Below are 27,622 nucleotides of genomic sequence, written 5' to 3'. Positions count from 1 at the left end.
TCAGCCTTGCCATACAGTAACATACATTTATACACTCTAACCCCATATAGTAACAGACACACACTAACATCTTATGCTCTCCAAAGCTAACACCTTACAGTAACACGCTAACGTTCTACGCTCATGTACACACATGCTCTATGGTGACATACTGTAACATAAGCAACAACATACACTCTTGCACCACACTCTTATACACACACACTGGCTAACACTATACATATATAAAATTACACACTAACACTATGGACACGTGTACACTCAATCTGGCACTACAATACAATAGCCATACTGACTCTGGCACTTTAAATTTACACACACTAACTCTAGGGCTACACACATATACACACACACTAATAGTACAGTATACACATAAAGACTGACTCCAGCACTATACATATAAATACATACTCTCGCACTATAACATACATACACACTCACATACACTACTCCCCGTCTTGCTGCGCCGCTGCCTATGTTCTGCCGTTGTGAAACAAGCACACTATGGTTTCCTGCGGGTGCGCGGTGGAGTCACTGACGTGAGGCATCCAGCAGTGCATATGTATGTGCAGATCCAAGCAACAGTACCAATGTGGGCATGTACACTGGAAAAACATGTAAAAAACAACAAATAAATGCTTAATATTTTAGTGTTTTATTTTATTGGTCTTGTGGTCCGCTTTGGGGTATCGTGCTGCTAGTATGCCCCACCATTTGAGCAAATGTCTGAGACAGATCTTCAGGCCAGCACTTCACATATACAGTTTAAACCATTCTAGGAAGAATACAATTATGTAGCAGGTTTATTGTTAGCCTCAATAGAGTATACTGTGATGGCTTGTGGTGAATACACTCACTGGCCACTTTTAGGTACGCCTGTTCAGTTGCTTGTTAACATAAATAGCTAATCAGCCATCACATGGCAGCAACTCAATGCATTTAAGCATGTAGACATGGTCAAGACAAGTTCAAACCGAGCATCAGAATGGGGAAGAAAGGGGATTAAAGTGACTTTGAATGTGGCATGGTTGCTGGTGCCAGACAGGCTGGTCTGAGTATTCCAGAAATTGCTGATCTACTGGGATTTTAACTCGCAACCATCTCTAGGGTTTACAGAGAATGGTCTGAAAAAGAGAAAATATCCAGTGAGTGGCAGTTGTGTTTGATGTCAGAGGAGAATGGGCAGACTGGCTCGAAATGACAGAAAGGCAACAGTAACTCAAATAACCACTCCTTACAACCAAGGTATGCAGAATACCATCTCTGTACGCACAACATGTCGAACACCGGGTGCTACTCCTGTCAGCTAAGAACAGGAAACTGAGGCTACAATGCGCACAGACTCACCATAATTGGACAATGGAAGACTGAAGGAACGTTGCCTGGTCTGATGAGTCTCGATTCCATCTGCGACATTCAGATGGCAGGGTCAGACTTTGGCGTAAACAACATGAAAGCATGGATCCATCCGGCCTTGTATTAAACGTGGTGGTGTAATACTGTGGCACACTTTGGGCCCCTTAGTACCAATTGAGCGTTGTTAAAGCGACAGCCTACCTGAGTATTGCTGCTGACCATGTCCATCCCTTTATGACCACAGTGGTCACACATCTTCTAATGGCTACTTCCAGCAGGATAATGCCCCGTGTCACAAAGCTCACATCATCTCAAAACTGGTTTCTTGAACATGACAATTAGTTCACTGAACTCCAATGCCCTCCACAGTCACCAGATCTCAATCCAATAGAGCACCTTTGGGATGTGGTGGAACGCGAGATTCGCATCATGTGCAGCAGACAAATCTGCAGCAACTGTGTGATGCCATCATGTCCATATGGACCAAAATCTCTGAGGAATGTTTCCTTCTAGAAAGTATTCCACGAAGAATCAAGGCAGTTCTGAAGGCAAAAGGGAGTTCAACCAGGTAGTAGCAAGGTGTACCTAATAAAGTCGCCAGCGAGTGTACGTCTTTTTGATTTGATATACAGTTGTCTTGGTTATGGCTACATGCCTAAATGCATTGAGTTGCTGCCATGTGATTGGCTGATTGTGTTAACAAGCAATTGAACAGGTGTACCTAATAAAGTGGCCGGTGAGTGTAGGTGGACGGCTTAGACTTGGGATTTCATTATGGGCAGAAAAACCTTTGTGTGAGACTCAAATATGGAGGATATGGACCATGATTCTGTATTGTTTTTGTGATAGAACATTCATGCGTTTTAAGTAACACAGTGCATACAAAACGTGATATGCAGTACCTGTAGCGGAGCATGCGTATAATAAAATATAATTGGGTATATATGAGGTTTCAATGTCACACTTGGAATAGACAGAAAATCAGATAGAAACATAGAATTTGACAGCATTCAGCCCATGAAGTAGAAACGTGCTCCTTCAATAGATTCTTAGATTCAGTGTAGATTTATGCCTGTCCCATGCATGTATTATTTTATATAGCGACATCTTATCCTGTAGCCCTGTACAATGTGTAAACTGGACATAACAAGTAGTGTATTATATAACATTTCGACTTACATAAACAGAAGGTGAGGAAGGCCCTGCTCATAAGAGCTTACAATTACCTCTACCACTTCTGATGGAAGGTGGTTCTACTTGTTTGTTTGTCCAGTAAAGTAAACCTCTGACAATCTAGTGTTAGACTGTGACATGCTCTGATGTTTCTCCACCTTTAAAGTAAATCTCCTGCCTGTACTTTGTAAATCCATGTATTTTATCATGGGAGTATGGCTTAATACTCAATAAAGGGATGTTGATACTCTCTTAAAAGCTTATCCTTAAAATGTATTGTTAGTCCAATAAAATGGTATTTTTTATTCCTTAAATGTACACTGCTGGACTATCACAGCTATCCCAAGCTGAATTCATTCTTCCAAGCTATACATGAGGTTTTATGATGAATGTATATAATTTGCAATCACATTTCAATAGTGAATGATTTTGGGATATGCATTAGAATCTCAGATATACGTGGATTGCAGAAAGACCAGGTTTTGGTTTTGTGTTAAGATGTGAAGCCATCATTTTTTAGGTAGAGTGGTGTAGATGAAATTTAAATGTTTCATGGCAGCTGAAGCTGCTTTGATTGGTGCTACCCCTTTAGTTTAATCCTCATATTGTTTACAATGTTTTGTTTTTTTTACCAATCAGTAGTTAGCTAATGTTACTGCAAGTGGATAGCATGTATTATTATTTCAATTAAACTAGCATACATGTGATTGGTGGTTGCTGCTCCCATAGACTTCAATAGGAGCACTACATGGTACGTGCAGGAAGTGTACTTAATTACACTTCCTGTTTTATGCAGAGGCAGTCAGGGGCGGAGTTAAATAAGATAGGAGTCTAATCTTCTAACTCTAATAACAAAAGGATCTGTCCTGCCTTTGCTACAGAGCCACTTTTTCATAGAAACACACAGTATAGCAAAATTCCCCCACTTAATGTGACACTTCATGAACAGACATTGGGGCACCGCCCCCCCCCCCCCGAGCATCAGGTTTGGTTTCTAAACAGGCCAGCGTCATCAAGATATGATCGTCTTCAACTCAACTTGCCTTTCTTCTGTGTGCACTTCTCTATCTGTTTCAGCTGGGCTTGTCTGTAAATTCCTGTGGGTTAGGATCATGCTGTGCAGTTATCAGTCACCACCAGTATTGTGCTAGAAATCCATTTTTATTTTATGAAGCATAATGCTTTTTATGAGAAAAAGTTGTCTTTTTTAATTTTTTTATTATGAATAACCGCATATGCTTTTCGATTTGAATGTTTTTCTTTCTTGGAGACATTTAGAGGAAAGTTTTGGAGACATAGAGACAGACATAATTAAATAGATTAAGTACATTTTTGGGATCCCTCATCCTCTTTGTATTATTGTCTGTTTAAATGCTAGTAGTTTATGTTCTGTGCCCTATGCTCCCAAGAGGATTGGGGCAGGATCCCCTTGCTACTGTGCTGGGCCTTTGTATGTCTGGCCTGTTGGATTTTTTGGTCAGATGGATGGATTCTATCCTTCCCAGTCCATGAATGGGCGATGCTTTGTGTGTTCAGAATGCTTGTTTATTCCCATGAATGGTGGGACTGGAGATGAATAGAGGGAGGTGGTTGTAGGCATTGTAGTCAGTATCACCGTGATAAGTGATTTGATTTGGTTCTGTGAAACCTTTGGTCAGTGAGCCTTCTTCAAGCTGTGGGTGTAAAAACCTTTCTCCCAGTCGTTACTGTAGCTCTCTTTACTTTGCCAATGGACAGATTATATCAGCTTTCCTGGCTTCAGCTGTTTTTTTGGGGCAATAGTACATTATCTGGTGACTTTGTATCTTTCCTGGGGGAGCAATTGTCTGTAGACATGGGGAGCAGCTGCTTGCTTGGAGCTCCCGTGTGCTTAGGGGACAGTTTAAGGGGTGTGGGGTTGGGGGCAGGGCATGTGGGTGGTTAAAGCTTTAAATTGTCTCTGCGATGGAGAGGGAATACTCATCCCTAGTGTGTGTTGAGAGGAACAAAGGGATGTGATTGTGTTGAATACAGTCACTTGGAGCTTGCACGGCTCTGCTGATCACTTGGATTTTGGACCCTTTCTTCTGTGAAGATTGGCTCGCGGTGGCATAATTGTGTCCAGTTCTGGAATTTAACATCTTCCTGATAGCAAAACTGGGATTTTTTTAATTCTATGCATGGAAACCTTAACATGAAGTACTGCCATATTAAATGGATTCTCATTATATTTGTATAGACTGAAACTGACCTCAGGTATGTAACGTTGTATTTCATGCTGGAAGTTGTAAGCCCTAACATTTTTTTTGGGGGGGGGGGTAGATAATGACCCTTCTATGTTTTGGGGATTCCCAATGGCCGTTTAATGGCTAAAGGTTTGATGCTGTTTTTCTGTGTACCCTATATTATTAAACATCGGATGTGTTCATGTTTTTGAGGAAGCTGAAACACAGGACATAACCTTTTGTGTGGAGGTGCGATTGGCATGTCCTGTCTGGCTTAATCTACATCCTATTTGACATTGATATAAATTTGCAGTAGGCGCTTGCGAATCGGTAGAATGATACACCTGGTGGTTGTGTAGTCGGTATGGCTCTATGTTGAAGGTATGTAAGGCGATCATGGCCTTTTACATGTTATTTTCTGATGTGCCGTGTCTTCCGTTAGGGTTTTGCCGGCGTATGAGACAGCTGCTTGTCTCCTATTTGAAACCCAGCTTTGGAATCCTATTAACGGGCTTACGCTGGGCTTTATGTTGCCTACTCTTTTCTCTGCAGGGTTTCAGTAGATAAGCGGCCTGATAATAAAGAGATTTTCCGTGCATTACATTAAACCTCTTCTGGGCCAGACAGATTTGTACTGTATTTACATTTGTTTGTCTACTAGATAAAACAGTGTCTGGGTTTTTTTTGCTACTGTAACCAGTCTGGTTCTTACTAGATCAATACTACGTTTATCCTCATCACTATGTTAAAAATAATAACAGTATGATGCAAAGTCAAAAACGTACCCTGTCTCATGTACAATACATTTGTCTCTTCTAGGTGACATCACTCAAAAGGGGTATGAGAAGAAGAGGGCCAAACTGTTGGCTCGGTATATCCCACTCATTCAAGGTACACGTGAGCTTTTTTTCGGGGGAAAGTAGATTAAAGTCATGAGTTTGCAGGAGTCTTCATGCAGCTCCGAGTTTAGAATGTCCAGTATATGAGTAGCCAGTGCGGAATGCAACTGACAAGAAGGACAAACAGGACTGGGAGAAAAAGAGCTGACAGTAATTGGGAAAAGTATAGTTGGGATAGGACAGTAGGTTGCAATAGTCTGGGGAGGTATGTATGGACTGGAAGGGCTAGGAGGGTTGGAAAAGTAATGACGCTGTAAAAGAAATTGATGGACAATGGGGAAGAACTGATAGCCTCTTGGCGAGAGGGATAGACGTAAAGTGCTTGAGGAGACGGAATGATTGGATCTCTTACCACTTGGCTATCTTTTAAGGTTGCAAAGGATCTTGTTTCCAATATGTTAGGTTGTGTGGATCTGTTCTGTTGCTATCACGCAATTGTTGCTCTGTTTCCTTTTAGTACTGATTAAGGGTGTCTGGTTATGACACCATTCGCTTTATGTCAGTGTGATGCTTAGATGGTATGGCTTTGTTTTGCATTGAGCAGCTTCTGATACGGACATTACTGTGGGGACATACCGTACATGTCTGTCCGTGTGGGTACCTCAGGGATCAGTACTGGGGCCCATACTTTTTAAAATATTTTATCAGTGATATTACAGGCGGTCGCAAAGGTAAAGTATGTCTTTATGCAGATGACACCAAGGTCTGTAACATCTATGTAGACATTCCTGATGGAATATCCCAAATGTCTGATGGTTTCAGTAGATTAAAAGAATGGTCAACAGTGTGGCAGTTGCAGTTCGATGTTAAAACATGTGAAATAATGCACTTGGAATGTAAAAATCCAAATGTATCAGGTGTACTTTGTTGTTGCAGACAATAGAGGAGAGGGGTTTGGTAGTCTTTATTTATAAATGTAATTATAAAGACTTTAAGGCAAGTAAATGCAATAACATGCAGGGGTGCTGGGTTGTATAGTTGACATTCAGGAGACCATCCAGGGTCTACTATAATTATGAATAGAATATAAATGACTAAGGGATCTCAATATGTATAGCCCACAGAAGAGAAGCGAGAGAGAATATCTTATAAATACATAAAGGAGGGGAGATGTCCTAAAACTAAGAATCTGGGATCATGAAGTTATACTTTACCAAGAGGGTGGTGGGTAAGCGTAAGAGCCTCCCAGCAGATATGTTATAAAGTAACAGAGAATTAAAACATGCATGGGATAGGCGTTTGGCTATCCTGAACAGAAGAAAAGAGCAAGAAATAACTAAGGTTTTAGTCTTGACAGCATGAATAATAGACAGACTACACGGACTGAGTGGGTATATTTGCTATCAAATTCTATTCAAATTCTATTCAGACTCAGAGGGTAACAATTTCCATAGAAAATGGCTTTTCATGAAAACATATGAAATGTGTAGCAGTTTGGGTCTATTCCAGCGGGTTCACGAATAGTGCTTGGCATTATAGTGTCTGAGTTTTGAGGCTTTCGGCACGTCTGACAGACATGAAGTCTAAGAGGGTACTTCACAGGAGAACAAAAACATTTTGGTGCCTTGAGTAACGTAAAATGACCAAAGCCTCTCTTCTCTGTAAAAGAATATGTTTTCCCTTTAAAGATAAAATGATTGTTTATTTTCATATAGATGCATAGTTTATTTCCAAGTTTATTAAGTGTTTTATATTTTTGCGATGCATGGAGTTGCAAGCTGCCGAACTCAAGGGAAACTGGTATCTTAATTTATACCTGTTTAAGTTAAAGTCAAATAAGGAAAATAATGTGCCCTTTTAACATAGGAACACAAAACATTGAATACAATGAAGATACATTACTTATAAGAAAACAGTCTGGGGAGTAAAAGTTTATTATTGTAGTTTTGTTATGAGGGGGGTCCTGCCTCCCCAGTAACAAAATGACAGTGATTACTCCCCCAAATGTTTTCTTATATGTATCCTTGCTCTTTTCTTTCCTATCTGTGCACATTATTGCAAGGTTTAAGTGAACAGTGTCTGAATTTGCAACATAGTAATTTATAGGTGGGGAAACATGGAGTTCTTCAGTGTGTTCCTGCAGGTGTCCCCATCAGTTGTAAAGCGCTAGTTTTACCTGATGACATTACTTATTTAACTTCGAAATTTGACTTTTTCCTGTTCCTTTTGGGCCAGCTCGTAATTGTTGTCTGTAACTCAATGTGAGGCATGCGTCGATAGTGGGAACGGGAATTGTTGGTGCTCACGTGTTGGTTTTCTGGGAGGTTCTGGCCACCTTCCAGTAGCTGAGCCAATGTGTTTGCTGAGCTCCAACGCCTGGTGCAGCATTACTGTAAAACCATGCACAGACGGCTACCCGGTTTCACCTCCAACTAAATAAGCAGAGATTCTTGTGGTCAATAAAAGCAAAAGCTGAATAATATCGCACAATTTGTTAGAGCATGTTTGCTTCTCAACTGGGTAGTGGGAAGGTTACAGGATAGAATTATCTTGAAGGGGAATGAAGATATGTACCACCATGGCCTGATTATTTTACCTATCCCCCCCCCATTATTCTCACCTTTATGTCCTTGTAGGAGTAGATCCTTCTCTACAAGCTGAGAGTAAACTTTCAGGGACCTCGCAGATTACTGTAGCTCCGAATAAGCAGCAAAGGTCTCGTTCCACAAGCTCACGGGATGAGCGCTTTCGATCAGGTGAGTAATGCAAAGTTACAAAATGCTTATTTGTTCTTGCGGCTTTAGGTTTTGCATGGGATGGGGGTTGTACTCGATTTTTCCATCTCAAAGCTGAATCTCATCTCTTCTGCAAAGTTTTCAGTTTCCTTCTTAAAGGGGGAAACACAGTAACAAAAACACGGTCTTTATCTTCTTTTGTTCCGATAATCTTCCGTTATCTGCAAACCTGGAGGCTGCCATCGTTGTCATTCTCTGCACAAACACCACACCGCGCTATTTCTTTACGGCAATACTATCTGTTCTTCCATAGAGATGCTTAGCAATGAGCCATTGTATTGTTTATCACAGGCAGTGAGATAAGGAAATCAGAGTATGTGTCTAGTAGACTGGGTTACGGCAACAGAGCTAGACCACCTACAAATGGCTGATATACCGTTGTCTACGACTTTATATTTTGCGAAAACTAAAACGGTTTTTAAAAAGAAAAACAGCAGAATATTTTGGAAATCCTTTTTATGGCAATGCAAAACCTGGTTTGGAGTTCCCCTTCAAATGAGTTTATCAGCAATGATGTGTCCCTGAGCATTGTTTCTTGCACAGATGTTCACACAGAAGCCGTACAAGCAGCTCTGGCCAAATACAAGGAAAGGAAAGTGCCCATGCCTTCTAAAAGACGCTCTACCCTTGTCCAGTCTTCTGTAGAGGTCTACACTCCTCCTGGTAACTGGGATTTTCTTTTTGTTTTGTTTTTTTTAATGCAGTTTAATTTTCCACAGGTCAAGCAGTTAGTGCACGTCACTGGTGAACGCTTAGGTCTGCTTGTTCCAGCTTACTCCATTGTTATAAACCTTCACTTGTTCTCCATTTGTTTGATATAGCTTTATTTTGGAGTCTCATCATTACGCAACTGTCATGGTTATTTTGCTCACAGACACCTCGTCAGCCTCAGAGGATGAGGGCTCATTGCTCCGTCAGGGACGCTTCACATCCACTCCTCTCCAGGGTCATTCCAGCGTGGAGCCCTGGATTAGCAGGGTAACCCAGGGCTCCTCCACCTCATCATCAGCATCTTCCACTTCATCCCACCCAGGAGCCAAGCCTGCAGTCTCCAACAGCTGCTCTGTTAATTCCACTGCCACCATGCTGGCAGACCTCATGACACATGCCCAGATAGGTCAGTATCAGGGCATGTGCTGTCCAATCTTTTGGCACGTCCGCTCCATTATATGGGCTGACGTGTTTTGTTTCTTGAATGATGTGTTATTGAAGGATAGTTGTTGGCACATTGAGCCCCAGGGGTTACAGGCTCTACAAATTCTGTATATGTTTTAGCGCAAACTATTTGCAATCATTTGCAACTCTATAAATCTTATATTGGGATATAAAAAATCTTGTATATAGCCCTGGATGCTTAGTGTTGTTACAGGTCTCTTATACTATGTATGCCAGGATTTAGTCATGGGAGCCCAAGACAAACTGTGATAGTTGTATTGCTTCTTTATTGTTTTTAAAGAAATCTTATGTTGACGGAGGGTAACTCAGATGGTTAGGCCAAACACTATGGCAAGGACAAAAGTTTTTTCCTTGCTATAGGGACCGTGTAAAATATGCAGCTGGGTCTTGAGGCGGTTTGGAGTAATTTCAGTAGTTGTGGCTATATATTACCCTTGCATTTCTCTATTAACTATACCCCTGGGAAATAGGCTTTGCTCCCTATATTATCTGCACATTTTCAGATCCATGTTATGTTCTTCTTCCTGATAACTAGAGAGTATTTCTGCGCCACCAGACGTGACCACAGGACTCTTAGGACATTCACACCATGAGCGCCCACAGGTGGCGTCAGTTCGTGGTGTGCCAAGGGGATTCAACAGCAGCATTATAGAAACAGCAGATGGTGCGTTGAGAAGAGGCGCTGACTTTAAGTCATGCTATTGTGCCAACACAGTGTTTTAACATTCTAACCGACTTCATTCTTTTCACCAACAGGGGTACCGGTAAGCAGCAGAGTATCTTCCAAAATACAGCAGCTCCTGAATACCCTTAAAAGGCCCAAGCGTCCACCACTCAGAGAATTCTTCGTGGATGATTTTGAGGAGCTCCTTGAAGGTACGTATTAAGCTTTATTTTTGATTCCTGAGTATTCTAGTTCATTTGAAGACATTTCTTCCTTATGCTGTACTTTTGTCACCTTGTTGTGTAGTCCAGCAGCCGGACCCCAACCAGCCAAAACCAGAGGGTGTAGAAATGGCTCTTCTCAAAGGGGAGCCACTTGGAGTTGTGTCTAACTGGCCTCCTTCATTGCTGACTGCTCTGCAACGGTGGGGAACTACTCAGCCCAAAGCTCCGTGTCTGACGTCTCTAGACACCACTGCGAAAGCAGTCTATACGCTAACCTATGGTAAATGTTTTCAACGGGAAAGTGCTAAGAGCATATGGTGTACTACGCTGTTCTTGTGTCCACTATAACATTCCTGTACCATCTACAGATGTTTTTTTAAATGATGTATCTTTCTCTCAGGCAAGTTATGGAGTCGAAGTGTTAAACTGGCCTACACACTCCTAAACAAATTGACCAATAAGAATGAACCACTGCTCAAACCAGGGGACCGGGTATGTACGAGCATTATACAGAGGGACAAGGAACGTGAATGTAGCTATGTAACCCAGGGTGTCAGAGAGTCAATGATCTGTTACCCTGAAGGCGTGTTTGTCGGTATCCCTGCGAAGAGATGTCATTTTAGTGTCAGAATTAGTGCCACTTTGACTAATGGTAATGAATGATTGCAAAAATAAGTCTTTGTTTCATTGTGTCTTGCAGGTGGCTCTCGTGTTTCCCAACAATGATCCCGTGATGTTTATGGTAGCATTTTATGGCTGCCTCCTTTCTGATCTTATTCCAGTTCCCATAGAGGTGCCTCTAACTAGAAAGGTAATGTTTCAGTTGGGTTTGGGGTGGTCACTTTCACATTTTAAAGGGGCGGTTTTCTGTCCCTTACCGTCTCTCCAAAGAAGAATGCATTTTAAAATACTTTTTGGGTACATCAATATGTATTCTTTGAATGCTCCCAGCATCCACGGTGGTCTGATATTGAGATCGAGGGGAGCGCTTCACACACATGCGCAGGTGGTTCACAGAGCCAGTATTTGAGCTAAATGGCAGTGAGTTTATCACATCCCAGGCAATGTGTACGGAAAATAGCTGAGGTGTGGGCAAGGGGGTAAATGCATAGGGCGAGCTTCTGTAATTGGGAATACCGAGTTCTCTCAGCTCTTCTGCATTAGTATGTGTATGATGGCCTTACATCTGTTTGCTTTCTTATATAGGATGCTGGCAGTCAGCAGATTGGATTCCTTTTGGGAAGTTGTGGGGTCTCTTTGGCTCTTACAACAGATGCATGTCAGAAGGGACTTCCCAAATCTCAGACTGGTGATGTGGTGACATTCAAAGGTGAGAATGAAGCAAAAACGTCGGCACATACTTGGTGGCATAAAAACATTTGTTTTAGACTTTTTATGGCAAGACTTAGTGAGTCTGTACTCTGATCCTCTTTTGTTTTTGCAGGCTGGCCTCGCCTGGCATGGTTCGTTATTGATGGAAAGCACTTAATGAAACCACCTAAAGACTGGCAACCCCATATCAAAGATGCTAGTAACGATGCAGCCTATATCGAGGTACGGGCTGCTTATTTCTTCTTCGAAGAAGAAACCTACTCACAACATGCTCCATTTACAGAATGGCATTAAATTTCTGTGTAATATGTTCTTGCAATATGAAAAGACTTAAACAGCGAATTAGTTCTGTTGCTTCATTCTATGTAAATCGATGATCAGTACGTACATTCTCTGGCGCCGTTGGTTTGTGAACTAGTTATAGTGATGATCCAGTAGTCTGCAATGTAAAGTGTATTAAAACCACAGTACCGGTGTCATTCTTCTCCTCTGTGACAGATTATCTTTCTCACATTGTATCTGTCTCTGCGCAGTATAAGACCAGCAAGGAGGGCAGTACGATGGGAGTCACGGTGTCTCAAGCTGCCATGTTGGCGCACTGTCATTCACTGACACAGGCGTGCGGCTACTCAGAAGGTATGACTGACTCGGCCAGTACATTAGGGCCTGGATAAATATGAGCAAGAACTGGTGTTACACATTAAAGGGATTATTCTTTCTGCATTAAAATGTAATGCCATCACTGTGTATTGAGAAGAACGCAATGTAGTGCATTGAAAATGTTTGAAACACCTAAGACGTCTGATTTCAGATTATTTTGTTTTCTAGCTGAAACATTAACCAATGTTCTGGACTTCAAGAGAGATGCTGGTCTGTGGCATGGTGTACTGACTGTGAGTTTCTTTTTTTATTTTTATTCATTCTTTTGTTAGTTTTGTTTAGTTTCTCTCTGTCTCTGTCATATAATTTACTAGAGACAAGTGGAGTTTGAATGATACCTTTATTGGCTGAGTAAATATCAGGCCTGATGAAGGGATCTGAGAGGTCTTGAAAGCTTGCAATCTATATTTACTCAGTTAGCCAATAAAGGTATCATTCAAACTCCACTTGTCTCCTGTAGTTCTACGGCTAACACGGTACCAACTCTCATCTTTTATATAATTTACCATTATACATGCAATTTATTGTCTCACTTTTAACCGTTTAAAGTTACACCTTTGCTCTAGGAATGATTCTGTCCTTTTGATCTCTAATATGAGTTCTGTTTTAAACAAGTGGCACTGGTCACCTGAATTTTGTATTTGTAGAAGATAAAAATCACTTGTATTCTTTTCAAAATTGGCATTGTATTCTTCGTATATGTATTCCCATACAGAGTGTCATGAATAGAATGCATGTTGTCAGTATACCATATGCCTTAATGAAGGTGAATCCCCTCTCATGGATCCAGAAAGTCAGTGCTTACAAAGGTAATTGTCCTGTATTTGTCCAGTTTTTAAAGGTGTACACATGGAAGTAATAAGTGCAAGGTATTTATTTTCTCTCGTATTGTTTCCATCCCGTGTCTTAATACCCTTTTTTTCTTCCGTAGCTCGTGTAGCCCTGGTAAAATCCAGAGATATGCATTGGTCGCTCCTGGCACAGAGGGACCAACGCGATGTGAGTCTCAGCTCTTTACGAATGCTCATAGTGGCAGATGGAGCTAACCCATGTACGTGAGACCAACGTGTGCCCTGAACGCATACGATTCATACGTTTCTCAAATTTCTTGCTCATGTAGTATGCATATCTGGCTTTACCTTAAACAAAATTCTGCACTTACAGGGTCCATTTCTTCCTGCGATGCCTTTCTCAATGTCTTCCAGTCTCGAGGTCTGAGACCTGAAGTGGTCTCTCCATGTGCCAGCTCATCAGAAGCGCTAACGGTTTCCTTGCGCAGGTGTGTTCTTATTTCAATAATTTATCATCCGCTCTGTCAATATCCCATTCCTTTTATACTTTAATGCTATTATAAGTTCATGCTGTTTCCTTTCTGTAAACATCCGCTTTGGTTGCCTTCTCTAATGCACCAGTATATGTCACTGTTCATCCCCTCAACTTCCTTCGCATTCTGATCTGATGTGCTTCAATTCAGGCCACCTGATATGGGGGGAATGCCGCCTGGGAGAGCAGTTCTGTCTATGAATGGGCTGAGTTATGGTGTCATCCGCGCAGACACAGAGGAGAAACTATCTGTGCTGACTGTTCAGGATGTGGGACATGTCCTTCCTGGTGGTAAGATAAAGTTCTGCTATCATTACAATGTACTTGAGAGAATTCCACGTGCATTCTTTCAAACTGTAACAAACTGGATGAAAGGTATATCCTGCATTGAACGTGGTAGCATGATCAGTGATATGTATATGCTATTTTCTAGCCAGCATTTGTGTGGTGAAGGCAGAAGGAGCACCATACCTTTGTAAAACCGATGAGGTTGGAGAGCTGTGTGTTTCATCCCAGTCAACAGGAACGGCATACTTTGGTCTACAAGGAATTACCAAAAATGTGTTTGAGGTATGTTAAGTGCTAAGCTTAGAGGCTTTGTTAGAATAATGAGCCCACATAAGTGAATTTAAGAAATAACTGTTTTCCTTTTCTAGACCATCCCACTGACTGCCAATGGAGATCCGGTGTGCAACCAACACTTTACCAGAACTGGATTACTTGGCTTTATTGGGGAAGTGAGTATGTTCAGAGCTTTATTTTTGTTGCATGCTTGTTGTCATCCGCTCCCAAGTCCATCATATTTCTCTCCCCAAATTGCTAGCTGTTCTTGGCAATATCATTTTTTAATTTCTTTTCCTTTTTGCAGGAACGTTTGGTCTACGTTGTTGGGAAGGTAGATGGCCAAATGGTTGTGAGTGGTCGCAGGCACAGCTGTGATGATGTAGTGGCAACGGCCTTGGCTGTGGAACCAATGAAGTTTGTATACAGAGGCAGGTAAGATGCTACGGGAGATGGCTGTGTTGGAGAGAATGGATGAGATGCAGCACTTTGTCCTTGCTAAGGACACTGTGGCCTATTGAATTAGATGTGTAAAACTTGAGTCATTAGTCATTTGGCTGGTAATATTATATTTAGGAATGGGAAGGCTTTATGTGCTACAAGTCCTCTGTTCTCCAATGCAGGATAGCTGTGTTTTCAGTTAATGTATTACACGATGAGAGGATTGTCCTGGTAGCAGAGCAGAGACCTGACTCCTCTGAAGAAGACAGTTTCCAGTGGATGAGCAGAGTCCTGCAGGTAAATCAAACTTTGATTGTTTCCTAAGTGTTTACTTGTACATAACCGATTTTTACATAGGATATCATTTCCACAGGCTATTGACAGCATTCACCAGGTGGGAGTTTACTGCCTGGCTTTAGTACCTGCTAACACTCTTCCCAAGGCACCTCTCGGTGGAATCCATATCTCTGAAACCAAGCAACACTTCTTGGAGGGATCTCTGCACCCCTGCAATGTTCTTATGTGCCCGCACACGTGTGTTACCAACCTGCCTAAGCCACGCCAAAAACAGTCGGGTAAGTGAAAGGGAATACAATGTCTTAACTCTTTGGTGATGTATCACGATGTGGATACATAATGAGTTTTTAAACAAAATGAGGTGTGTCTTGCCACATAATTAGTTACTCAAAATTTTAATAATTTACATAATCTACAATATTAGATCTGTTTTATTTTTTAAAACCACTTGCCTCAATACACATAATATACATACCATAAGAACAAATGGGATGAGAGCAATGTGTCTGTATCGGGGGTCTCAAATGGCATGCTTATACACATTGAGGTAGCTCCACATAGCACAACCGTCTGATACGAATGCATTTAGTGCATCAGCAATGGGGGGCTTTTTTTCTCAACAAGCAGGGTTCGGGATTTAACCCCGTTGACATTGGTCGGGTACGATGGCATGCTAAACTGCCAGCTTGAGCTTTTTTTCTGTCATCCTCTCTGTATTGGCGTGGTGGGAAACTGGCATTTATTTTCTTTTGTTGGCTTGAGAGGAATCTTGAAGTTATGAAATGATTTAAATAACCTCACCACATAAAGTATGACTGCTTTGATCACGAACATTTCTCAGAGGTAAAGCCTCCTGCAGGGGTTTGTTTGAGCATTTCTCTGCCCGCAGATCTTTTGAGCACGTATGCAGAACTCTGTAAGCGTGAATGCAGATAGCTGATTTATGATATGTAAATCTGGAACAGAATTTACAGTAATTGCATATAATGGGCATATAAAAGCACACTGTTTGTTTTCAGATCTGTATGGCAGTCATGCCAGTTTTTATTCACTGACCCGCAGAGGAAATAGTTATATTCACGATCCAGATCTCCCTTTGAGCAGAACCGCTGCACGTTCATTCACCTGGCAGCTTACCTGTGATAGCTGGTCTCTGAATGTGCATGTTCATCCGTTCCTAGTTTTATTTTTCTGCCTTGTGGAAATAAAGAGCTCTCTTTCTGTCTCTTGCATTTGACGAATTTTTGTGTTACAAAACATCATTAGTTCACTTTAGCTACCCGTGCCACACTAAAATCTTCCTTTCTCGTGTCGAAGATGTGGGCCCTGCCTCCATGATTGTGGGTAATCTGGTGGCTGGAAAGAGGATCGCTCAGGCTTGTGGAAGAGATGTGTCTCAGCTCGAGGACAATGATCAAGCACGAAAGGTGAAATAGGATTTTTATTTATTTATTTTTTTAAATAGAATTAGCTTTTCCCTTTTTATCATTTTTTTCTTCTTGATTCTCTCCCAGTTCCTCTACTTAGCTGATGTATTGCAGTGGAGGGCACAAACAACTCCTGATCATCAACTGCTACTGCTGTTGAACGCTAAGGTAATAAGTTCCTTGGCTACTAATGCTATTATCGTATCAATCGATAGAAAATGTTAAATATGTTTTTAATAATATGCATTTGTGTGTGTGTGTATACTGTATATAATTTATAAGTAGTCTAGTTTCTGTTTTACGTACTGATTTGTGTTGATGTCTTTCTGTCTTCTCTGCAGGGCACTGTGTCGAGTACAGCATCTTGTTTACAGCTCCATAAGAAAGCAGAACGTATAGCCATCGGTTTGGTGGAGAAAGCGCGTCTCAATGTGGGGGATCACGTAGCTTTAGTGTACCCACCAGGTTAGTGGGAGCAGGATACGTTGACTGTGTGTGCTGCGGAGGTCAGAAGTGATTTAGAATATAACATACATACTTGGAGGAGGGTTCTTTGTTTGAAGTTTTTTTCTTCTATTTTTTGTTAACCCAGGAATTGACCTGATTGCCACGTTTTTTGGCTGCCTTTATGCTGGCTGCATCCCAATCACAGTGCGACCACCTCACCCGCAGAACCTTACAACCACCTTGCCTACTGTCAAGATGATTGTAGAGGTAAATGACGCCTTTTCTTTTTCTTTTGTCCATAAACATTTTATCCTGCATGTGCTGGCCTGTTTTGTGTACGTCTGTGTGGACGTGTCCAATTGTGCTACATCTTTTTGTGCTGGGCTGGTGATGTCTGTTATCTCCATGTGCAGGTCAGTAAGTCATCTTGTATCCTTACCACACAAGCAATAATGCGTCTACTCAAGTCCAAGGAAGCTGCTGCAGCTGTAGACATCAAAACATGGCCAACCATTTTGGACACTGGTGAGCAGCTTAGTTTAGATATACCGTGTTTGAGATTAAAGTACTAACTAAGCTGTATGAATAGTTTCTTCAAGATTGCTCTTGTGATTTAATGCAGTTTAACTGGTTTGTACCTTAATGATGGTTTTAAGAGTATCCACAATTCACAGGAACAGGGATCCCCTTGTAGCAGTTATGAGACTGTAGTACGCGTCTGTGTTTATGTTTCTTGATATATGTGCTTGGTTAGTAATCCATCACAGTATCAGTCAAATGAAGTTCCAGAATATGTGGTGTTCTTGTAATCTGCCAAAGCTTGTTTGTTTGAATGTTTTTGTTGTTGCAGTTGAACTATGTGCATGATCTATGTGTGTTTCTACAGAGGACATGCCCAAAAAGAAGATATCGCATGTGTACAAGCCACCCTCTCCGGAGACCCTAGCTTATTTGGATTTCAGTGTATCCACCACAGGAATACTAGCGGGAGTGAAGGTGCGATATTAACTCTGAATTAACTATGAATGCAGTCTTTTTAGGTCTCCTATGCATTATATCTCAGTATTGTTAAGTACCTAAACAAACAGGGCATATACTTGTCAGCCTGGTGTAACAGATCTGGTGGGGAGAGCCACAAGATCTCCCTTGTAAATGGCAAACTTGCTATATGTAGGTTTGTGCTTAGCTGGCGTCATCTCTGGTATATGTAGCTTGTGGTGTGTTTCTAAAGTAACAGGAGGCTATGACATTGTATCCCAGCACACAAAAAAGAGCCCAGCCTACGTACACCAATGCACTTTACATACAGTTTGTGTTCACACACTCCCCTCCCAGCCATCTTTTTTTCTTCTCTGCTTTCCCTCTAAAGTTCATGCATCCATTTCCCTTCTAGATGACGCATGCAGCCTGCAGTGCCTTATGTCGCTCCATTAAGCTGCAGTGTGAGCTATATCCCTCTCGTCAGATTGCCATCTGCCTGGATCCATATTGTGGCTTGGGCTTTGCCCTCTGGTGCCTCTGCAGGTGAGCCATCATTTTCCTATTGATATAACGGTAATCAGCATTGCAAAATACCAACGTACCCTTCTCTCTACAGTGTTTATTCCGGGCACCAGTCTATTCTAGTTCCACCGTTAGAGTTGGAGAGTAATCCATCTTTATGGTTGAGTGCTGTGAGTCAATACAAAGTGCGTGTCACGTTCTGCTCCTATTCAGTGATGGAGATGTGCACCCGGGGTCTGGGTACACAAACAGGCACCCTGCGGGTAAAACTATGCTTTCTATCTTTTCCTCATACACTGTTTATCCCCCTACTCTAAATGCATTTCTACTTTTATTTTTCTCCCATATGAATTCCTCCACCTATAGCCTACCACTGTCCCCTGTCTCCTGTACCTTTGAAACTGTGGCTTTCCTGCCTCGACTTCCCTTTCCCTTTCTTTCCATTGCTCACCCGCGACCATTTGTTCCCTTTCCCCAGTCACGTGGTGTAAATTTGTCCTGTGTGCGCACGTGCATGGTGGTAGCAGAGGAGCGCCCACGGATCTCGCTTACTCAGTCCTTCTCCAAGCTGTTCAAGGATTTAGGCTTATCCACCAGAGCTGTCAGCACCACCTTTGGCTGCCGGGTCAATGTCGCCATCTGTTTACAAGTGAGTATGTTTCCCTTCTGATTTGTGCCGTGCAGGGCGAGTCATGGGAATGCTTTGTATTTAGAGCCACGTGGAACTGGTCACGTAACCCCACTCATGTTCAGCCGTATGCTTTATCTACCATTTGTTTATTCCCACTCTTTCTTTCATTCTGTATTGGCACTCACTTCTCTTTGTGGTTCCTCTTTCAGCCCAACAGACTGGGCAAGCTTATTGACCAGGTATGGTGTCTGCATGTGTACGTGCTGACATGCTAACCAAAGCGTGCTTTGCCTTAAAAATACCTGGGAAGTGCAGGCGAGATGGATGTCAGCGTAGTATTAGTGGAAGTTGGGAGCTGGTTCCAGGGCAATATGTGAATTAGGTACAGGTAGTATCCAAACACGCAAACCGAGGGTAGGAGGCATTTTGGAGAACAGTGCTGAATGCAGGTGCAGGACTTGAGATGAGGAGGGACTGTAGTGCACATCCACACCTTCACGTTTGTAGAATTGGTTTGTTCAGCTTATCACCTGCATGGCAGCCCCAGCTCGTGGTTCATTTTGGGTTTTTTTTTTTTTTTTATTATTATTTTTACCTGTGAAATGACACGTAATTTACTATTTTACAGGGCACTGCGGGCCCTGATCCAACTACTGTTTACGTAGATATGAGAGCTCTGCGTCACGACAGGTAAGTCTAGACCCTGTTCTCGGATTTCTCTCATTAGGGTTCCTTCTCTAATCATGTCTGTATTCTTTAGGGTACGCTTAGTGGAAAGAGGGTCACCGCACAGTCTTCCGCTAATGGAATCTGGAAAGGTAATGTCTACTCTCTTAGATATGTGTGTAGGTTATTTAGAGTCTCCACCTCTGCCGAGGTCCTGGGAGAATGTTAGGCTTTATCGTAAAATATTGTCTGTCCATACCCTGTAGTCATATGGCTCAGGCAAGGCCTCAGCCTGTGTATCTGGTTATTTCAAACGACTCCAAAGTGATCTGTTTATTCCCGTATAGATTCTTCCTGGTGTGAAAGTCATTATAGCACACACAGAGACCAAAGGACCACTTGGCGACTCTCACTTGGGTGAGGTATGCATCAAAACCTGTTTAATCGTTTACATGTATGATACATTTCACATACATGCAGTTTATATTCACGCATAGGGCTTGTGGATGATTGTAAGATTTTTGCAACGTCTCTGCTCCTGCAGGTATGGGTAAGCAGCCCACACAATGCTAATGGTTATTACACGGTTTATGGAGAGGAGGCTTTGCACGCTGACCATTTCAATGCGCGGCTCAGCTTCGGTGATACACAAACTGTTTGGGCACGTACGGGATACCTTGGATTTCTCCGCAGGACAGAATTGACTGATGCCAGCGGAGGTAACGGATTGAGCAAAGCATACAGTGTTGTTGTTTTACTTGATATAGTGCCACAGCAGGTAATGTTAAATATTTTCGCAGAGAGACATGATGCTTTGTATGTAGTCGGATCCCTTGATGAGACATTGGAGTTGCGTGGAATGAGATATCATCCCATTGATATAGAAACGTCTGTGATCCGCTCTCACAAGAATATCGCTGAATGGTTAGTGCATCAGGACTTGGGGTGGGGGACACGCTGTCATTAGTCTTTTAATGTTAGTATGTTGCTTTATCTGACAATGCTAGGACCTTTTAAGCTTTAACTAGTAAATGACAATTCGACGACATCTTTCCTTTCTTCCCAGCGCTGTGTTCACATGGACAAACTTGCTGGTGGTTGTGTTGGAACTCGATGGCCCGGAACAGGAAGCGCTAGACCTGGTAGCGTTGGTGACTAATGTAGTCTTGGAAGAGCACTACTTGATCGTGGGAGTAGTGGTAATTGTGGACCCGGGGGTTATTCCCATCAACTCACGGGGAGAGAAGCAGCGTATGCATCTTCGAGATGGTTTCCTGGCCGATCAATTGGATCCTATTTATGTGGCATACAACATGTGAGCGGCCAGTAATTGCTTCAAGCCTTAACCCTTTACAAACGTGGGTGCTATGGGGAGGGAAGCATAGCTGGAGAGGACACTGCTGCCGTCTTCCTTCTGAAGTGATTCCTGGCCACTTAAACCTTTTTCCCCATCAACTATAAAGCAGGGATGCTTCTAGTCACAGATGGCAAGAGTCCCTAGATCAGAATGTACCTAGTGACCTTTTACCTCTTACTGTGACACTGGATGTAGCATTACTCATTGCGATTGCTGCTCTTTCTGTGCGTTAGGTGTCCACCCTCCCGTGTTGTATCGCCTTACAGAGTCAAATTCATGCAATAATGTGAATTTCTGAATCTCCTTAAGCTGAGCACAGTCTTTTTACATAGAACTGGGGGAAAGACTTTCCCTCTGAGCCAAGTGGAACTTTTCCAAATTGTGAATGTTCACCAGCCCTGAGTGAGCTGCTGCTTCACTTATCAAAGAACTGAATGTAATTATGTACAGACGCTGTGTAATTTATTAAATGCATCAAGCTAAAAGGAAATTCCTGCTGGTTCTCCATCAGGGGACAGGACCACTTTAATTTTAACACTGTAGTTTTTATAGTTAAAAAAAAAAAAACCAAAACATAACTTTGGCAATGCATTAAAGCATTACAAAGCCCGGCAATGTTACATGTGATAAAGAATGGACAAAAGCACATTAAACATTTTAAAAACATCTCTTTGGTTTGTGTTAGTAGGTACAGAAACGTATGAGGAACAGCAAATCCTTGTAATAAACGGGGCAAAAACGTTAAATAACTATATTAGTAATCCATATGGAAAGGGTATGATTCTATAGGTGTCTCTTGGATACAATGCAGCACACTTCTTGTATTTAACCAAAAAAAATGCTTCTTTAAAAGGCTCATCTCCACATTGGAAATTTCTTGCAGCCGACCTGCCGAGAGGATTCAAATGTATACATCATCAATCAGGAGTATGGTGGACAAACAACCTACCCTGTTGCATCATATATGGAGCACAGTTGCACTATACACTCACCTCGTATGGAACGTCATGTGCATCGCTTGTGATTTCCCAACTCAATGTGACAGACATATGACGCCTCCATACAGGATTTCTTTGGAACAAGGCAGTGCCTCTGATTCTATCCCCTTTATGCACATGCACTGGTTCATCCAGCATGAAGAGTGTATGCTTCCAGTGAGTGAGCCTGTAACAGCATCACACATTTAAGTTGGTGAGCTACAAGTTAGAAGGCTTTTGTAGCCAAAGTACTTTACCCATATTTCTGGAATTTTGAGAAATGGGCTTGCATATAGTTGCCGCCAGATCCTGCCGCGAGTGGCTCACCCTAGGTATATTTAAGATCCCTGGTATCTGAATTGCACTGAAAATGAACATCTTGGACTGAAGCTACCAGGAGCAGAAATTGAGCTTGAGTGTTAGGACAGAAGTTATTGTAATATGTCGTCATAATGCTTTCTGCTACAGCAAAGAAAGTTATTACTATGATAAAGTGGTGTTTGTGTAGTGTGGCCTACCTTGGGAGGGAAAGGCATGTAAGCATCAATATTTATTATTTATGCTTTGGCCAATTCATATAACCAAAACCTCTCATTTATATTAAGTTTATATATTTGTTGCCAACTTTATTAGGGTGAGAAGCGCAGACAGTTTTTGTATACATTGTACAGCCAATACACTGTATTTGCAGCATGCTCACACTGTTTGGTAGGCCTCGTATTATACATTTGTATTATTTGAGCCTGAGACATTTTTCTCTTCCTATCAATATTTATTACTCTTCAAAGTCTGTGCTATTGAGGGTTATTCACAGCTTTTATAAATTATAAAGGCTTATCTACAATGAACTTCTGCTGCATAAAGCTTTGGCTGGCGATATATAATGCATCATAAAATCAGTGACAGATCATACGTCTCCTCACCAATTTAATTTCAGTTCTTCATTATGAAAAATGGAGCGGGAGAGTTAAAGCCACAAAGTGAAGGAGACCTGGGAAAGCTTGTTTTGTTTTCTTTGCTTGTAGCTCTTTTACTTACATGTTGAAGGGTCCAGTATTCAGTTCAAGCCATCCCTTGTCCTCAATATTTTGGAACTGGACACTGAACCAAGCAGTGAATCCATGAAAGATGCCATCATTTTTTACACAGAAAGTGAAATTGCCGCTCATTCGCTGAGGGGACACATTGATTCATTATTTTTATTTATTTTTATTATTCAGAAGATACCGCCATTTTGTAACAGAAGCAATAAGCATATTGCTCACCTCCAGATCAGCGATCTGCAGGGTCCTCAGATTAACATCCAGTAAAATGCAGGGATCGGACAGGCAGTCTTCAGGCTGCAGCACATAGTCTGGGTTAGGTTTTGAAAGGAATTCTTTCACAGCAAGTGACCTGCAGTGCGGTGATTCAATCATTAAAGATGTGTGGAGCCATTCTACTGGTTTTGTTCACATACATATAATATTCTTACATAAACTGGGGTAGATAATGCCAAGCAGGTGCTTATTATTAAGGAATAGTTTAGTGGTCCTGACACCCCCTCTAAAGAAGAATAAGTTCTTCTAAAACTAAATCACTTACCTAAAACAGAAGCCGCTATACTAACCATCCTCCACCATCCGACTATTCTTGCCACAGATTTTCTGCTTTTGCAAAACGGACCACGCAGTTATCATATGGTTTGAAGCACCTATGATGACTGGAGTGTCCTTTAACTAGTATCTTTGCTACATGAAGTGATCACAACATTATGACCACCCGTTGTTTCATGGACTCCACTAGACCTCTGAAGGTGTGCTGTGGTATCTGGCACCAAGACATTGGCAGCAGATCCTTTAACTCCTGTAAGGCACGAGGTGGGGCCTCCATGGATGCATCCTAATACCATGTGTTCTCCAGGTAAGTGACTTACACGCACCTGGCCATCCACATGATGTAAATGAAAACATTCATCAGACCAGGCCACCACCTCCCATTGCTTCGTGGTCCAGTTCTTAACCTCACATGCCCACCATTGTACACACTTTCAGTAGTGGGCAGGGTTCAGCATGGGCACCCCGACTGATCTGTTGTCCCATACGCAACAAACTGATGCACTGTGTGTTCTGGCACCTGTCAGAACCAGCATTAACTTTTTCAGCAAATTGAGCTACAGTAGCTCTGTTGGATCTGACCACAAGAGCCAGCCTTCTCCTCCTATGTGCATCAATGGGCCTTGGCCACCCATGACCCTGATTCACCTCTTTTCCGTCCTTGGACCACTTTTGATAGGTACTGACCGCTGCAGACCAGGAACACCACACAAGAGCTGCGGTGTTGGAGATACTTTGACCCAGTCATCACAAATTGGTCTTTGTCAAAGTCCCTCAAATCTTTACGCTCGCCCATTTTTCCTGCTTGTAACACATCAACTTTGAGGACTAAGTGTTCAACTTGCTGCCCAATATATCCACCCACTGACAGGTGCCATGATAACTACATTATCAGTGTTCTTCACTTCACCTGTCAGTGGTCATAATGTTATGGCTGATCCATGTATACTGCTAATATGAACGAGCTGTGCATTGCAAGCGATAACATCTGTCCCACTTACTGTAATGGACTGAAGTCCAGCTGGTACCGAGAATCCCAGAAGAGAACTTTACCGGCATATTCCCTGGCTGCACTACATGGTACCAAGTGAATGGACGCTGTGCTTGGCCACATCACACCATCCTCCTTTAGCCAGAAGTCACGTGCTAGGAGAACGGACTCCAACATGAATTCAAACTACAGATAAAAGGTAGGAATGTTGTTAAAATAAGATCAGACTTCTACACAGGACAATAGTATACAGGAAAAGACCTGAATCACAAGATTTACGAGGTACACTACGGAAAGTGTTACGCTAAAGGTCTAAATGCATGCTAGTTGCACAGATATAAGGAAAATGCACAGAAAGCTTGTGACTATACAAGTAAACAGGTTCCCATCCATTCGGACACAAGGACATCCACTTTGGTAGGTAGTTCCATTTCTTCTGCTCGTTGGTCAATAACATGCACAACGTTAGAAAATCCATTTTTTTCTATTAGCCTGCGTGTCTGTTGTGCAATCTTGCTCGCTTCCACTGCATACACCTGGGAGCAACAAGTCACTTTCATCACTCAAATCCAAGTTTCATGGCTGCGTTTCTTTAACTCTTAACATATGTTTTCCAAGTGGTGAGACAATACTCACTGCCTTTGGCTGAGCCAGCTGTGCACAAAATAAGCTTATGATCCCAGTTCCACAACCCAAATCCAGGATGTGCTTGCCTAACAGAGACGCTCTGTTGCGCTTTATGACTTCTCGATATGTCTCGGTCCGTGGAACATCAGACAGCATTTCCAAGTGCAGCTTCTGAAAATAAATATTTTAACATTTAATATGGCAGAAATAGCGGTTGACCCTTGGTGGCAGGTCTAGTCCCTATTTAACAACCTATTGTCCCCCTTTACAGCTGGGGCAGATGTTTGTAGCCCCGAGTTGTCTGATTGAATGCGACAGCTCTCTAATAGAGCTTTCCCCTAAGGTAAGTGGATATTAAAGTACTCAAAGAACCATCTTGGCCAGATCATGACCTGCAACCCCCCCCCCCATTCATTTGAGTGTCCCTGTAAGGATATTTGCATATTCATCTAGCAGAGCATTTTTGCTAAGGCCTGGCTCCATTGCAGTTCATCCCGTAGATGTTCGATGGGGTTGAGGTCAGGGCTCTGTGCAGGTCAATCAAGTTCTTTCACACCAAACTCATCCAACCATGTCTTTATTGACCTTGCTTTGTGCACTTGGACACAGTCATGCTGAAATGGAAGAGGGTCGCCCTCACACTGCATAGCATTGTCCAAAATGTCTTGGTATGCTGAAGGGGCACTTTCTTTTAGAGTTTTTAAATTTGTAATTATTCTTTTGTTTTTGTATCATTCCCTTTGTGGATCTCTCCTGAATGTATGGATGAGATATTCACCAATGGAAACCATAAATATTCCAGTATGTGATGATACCTTTTACTAGACTAACCGTTCTTTTGAGGACAAGATACTACATTACTCATTATGTCCGTGTATACCACTGGACTAACATGGCTATCCTTAGCAATACTAAAAAGAAGCGGAATGCTAAATTGCTTATACCCGGGTATGTATCTATTCCACATGACCGCATGAGATGACAGTTACACTCACCAGAGTCTGGTAGCTTCCATAGTATTCATCATCCTGCCACGGGTCATCCACTTCTTCAGTATCTGTCTCGCTCAAACAATCAGACGGTACATAACCATAACTGCCATCGTGTACAACCCACCACCAATCTGGTGTCACCACATTGATTAGAGACACCTTGTCTCCTTGAAACAAAGTGAGCTACAAGTAGACATGAGATGAATAGACTTAGCCTGATGAAGATTTATACTGCTTGGTAGAGAGATTCTGTGATGAATATCACTTAATAAATAGAACCAAGTCATTTAATCTCACAACTATGGCCAAATATTTCACGGTAAACAAGTCTTTACGTCAAGATACAGATCTAAGATAAAACATGATATTTACCACTAACAACATGGCAAAATAAAATCAAGACGAGATCGTTTAAAGAAACCATGATATGAATTAAGATACCGCAAAGCAAGTCCCTTGTGCTTAGTATTCATTTATTTTTGTTACATTTTTTGTCCTTTGGTTAATCTCTTACGCAAACATCAATAGTTTCCGCCACATTCGTGTCAACACAGACTTTTTAGTGTTTGGTGATCTGTACTTTTATTTGCTTTAAATTATTTTGTATATTTTTGTTTTACAAACAGGTCTACTTGCCATAACTCCATCATCCAAGGCTGTACAACCTGTTGCTTGGTGGTTCTCCAGGTGTATTAGTTTGCACGGTCACATATTTCTTCATCCGCCATTTACTTCATTAATTATTATTATTATCGGATTAGTGAGGCTGTTATTTATATTGTTGTTACATTAATTATAAAAGATAGGACAGTTATGTTTCTCCTTACTATGCAAAAAAATGAATCAAATTTTTATTAAATGATCTGCACTTTAAATGTTATAAGTAGTTTGTTCAGGCAAATGAGAGAATATTATTGGTTTTCTCGATTTTGTTGTTAATATATATCGATGCAGAGTTTTTCCCGTTAATATACAGCAGTTTTGGCTGTACTTCTTGCTCTACATACCTGAGTGTCATCGGCGGCAAAGTAATCACATTTCATCCAAAACTCCTGTAGCTTCTCACATTGGTCATCCACCCCGTCTTCCTCTGCATCGCCGTCCGTGCTGCAGACCCCTAAAGCATCAGTGTCCGAACTCTGCCCTGCTGTGAGCTCGGTAGGCGCTGCTGACAACTCGATCTCTTCACTCCCCGGTGACCCAATATTCACACCGCTTCCTCTTGACTCAGATAAACCCACGCAGCTTCTCCTAACTCTATAGTCCTCCCCGGCGCGGCACCCCACCGGACCCAGGCCGGGCTCCCCGGCGCGGCACCCCAACGGACCCAGGCCGGGGTCCCCGACGCGGCACCCCACAACGCC

At 42.0% G+C, this 27,622-nt stretch overlaps 2 protein-coding genes across 4 annotated transcripts in view; one reads left to right on the top strand and one right to left on the bottom strand.

Moving 5' to 3' along the window:
• Positions 1-21,742, top strand: part of DIP2A (disco interacting protein 2 homolog A) — a 27,395-nt gene extending 5,653 nt beyond the window's left edge. Inside the window, exons 2-39 of one of the 3 annotated variants that reach the window (XM_053470790.1) lie at positions 5,553-5,624; positions 8,209-8,328; positions 8,911-9,030; positions 9,242-9,484; positions 10,079-10,207; positions 10,300-10,419; positions 10,514-10,711; positions 10,832-10,923; positions 11,132-11,242; positions 11,638-11,761; positions 11,876-11,985; positions 12,297-12,399; positions 12,592-12,656; positions 13,139-13,232; positions 13,355-13,474; positions 13,588-13,702; positions 13,898-14,037; positions 14,180-14,316; positions 14,403-14,483; positions 14,615-14,742; positions 14,931-15,045; positions 15,122-15,323; positions 16,363-16,472; positions 16,560-16,640; positions 16,814-16,937; positions 17,065-17,186; positions 17,333-17,444; positions 17,806-17,915; positions 18,313-18,443; positions 18,517-18,685; positions 18,901-19,071; positions 19,263-19,292; positions 19,682-19,743; positions 19,814-19,871; positions 20,067-20,141; positions 20,264-20,438; positions 20,520-20,643; positions 20,786-21,742. In XM_053470790.1, coding sequence (XP_053326765.1) covers positions 5,553-5,624; positions 8,209-8,328; positions 8,911-9,030; positions 9,242-9,484; positions 10,079-10,207; positions 10,300-10,419; positions 10,514-10,711; positions 10,832-10,923; positions 11,132-11,242; positions 11,638-11,761; positions 11,876-11,985; positions 12,297-12,399; positions 12,592-12,656; positions 13,139-13,232; positions 13,355-13,474; positions 13,588-13,702; positions 13,898-14,037; positions 14,180-14,316; positions 14,403-14,483; positions 14,615-14,742; positions 14,931-15,045; positions 15,122-15,323; positions 16,363-16,472; positions 16,560-16,640; positions 16,814-16,937; positions 17,065-17,186; positions 17,333-17,444; positions 17,806-17,915; positions 18,313-18,443; positions 18,517-18,685; positions 18,901-19,071; positions 19,263-19,292; positions 19,682-19,743; positions 19,814-19,871; positions 20,067-20,141; positions 20,264-20,438; positions 20,520-20,643; positions 20,786-21,038 — 4,646 coding nt within the window. In that variant the 3' untranslated portion in view covers positions 21,039-21,742. The remainder of the gene's footprint in view (positions 1-5,552; positions 5,625-8,208; positions 8,329-8,910; positions 9,031-9,241; positions 9,485-10,078; positions 10,208-10,299; positions 10,420-10,513; positions 10,712-10,831; positions 10,924-11,131; positions 11,243-11,637; positions 11,762-11,875; positions 11,986-12,296; positions 12,400-12,591; positions 12,657-13,138; positions 13,233-13,354; positions 13,475-13,587; positions 13,703-13,897; positions 14,038-14,179; positions 14,317-14,402; positions 14,484-14,614; positions 14,743-14,930; positions 15,046-15,121; positions 15,324-16,362; positions 16,473-16,559; positions 16,641-16,813; positions 16,938-17,064; positions 17,187-17,332; positions 17,445-17,805; positions 17,916-18,312; positions 18,444-18,516; positions 18,686-18,900; positions 19,072-19,262; positions 19,293-19,681; positions 19,744-19,813; positions 19,872-20,066; positions 20,142-20,263; positions 20,439-20,519; positions 20,644-20,785) is intronic. The other 2 variants (XM_053470792.1, XM_053470791.1) reach the window with 2 other exon arrangements.
• On the bottom strand, positions 21,517-27,622 carry PRMT2 (protein arginine methyltransferase 2; the record flags this gene model as incomplete). The annotated part of the gene is made up of 9 exons (XM_053471960.1): positions 21,517-21,964; positions 22,069-22,240; positions 23,092-23,225; positions 23,319-23,448; positions 24,650-24,825; positions 25,011-25,175; positions 25,276-25,437; positions 26,262-26,441; positions 27,266-27,622. Coding segments are annotated over 9 exons (1,509 nt in total), but the record flags the coding sequence as incomplete, so codon positions are not given.

Source organism: Spea bombifrons, chromosome 7, assembly GCF_027358695.1.
Source record: "Spea bombifrons isolate aSpeBom1 chromosome 7, aSpeBom1.2.pri, whole genome shotgun sequence".
NCBI lineage: Eukaryota > Metazoa > Chordata > Amphibia > Anura > Pelobatidae > Spea > Spea bombifrons.
The sequence above is the reverse complement of the archived record's forward strand: the minus strand, read 5'-3'. Positions and strand labels throughout refer to the sequence as shown.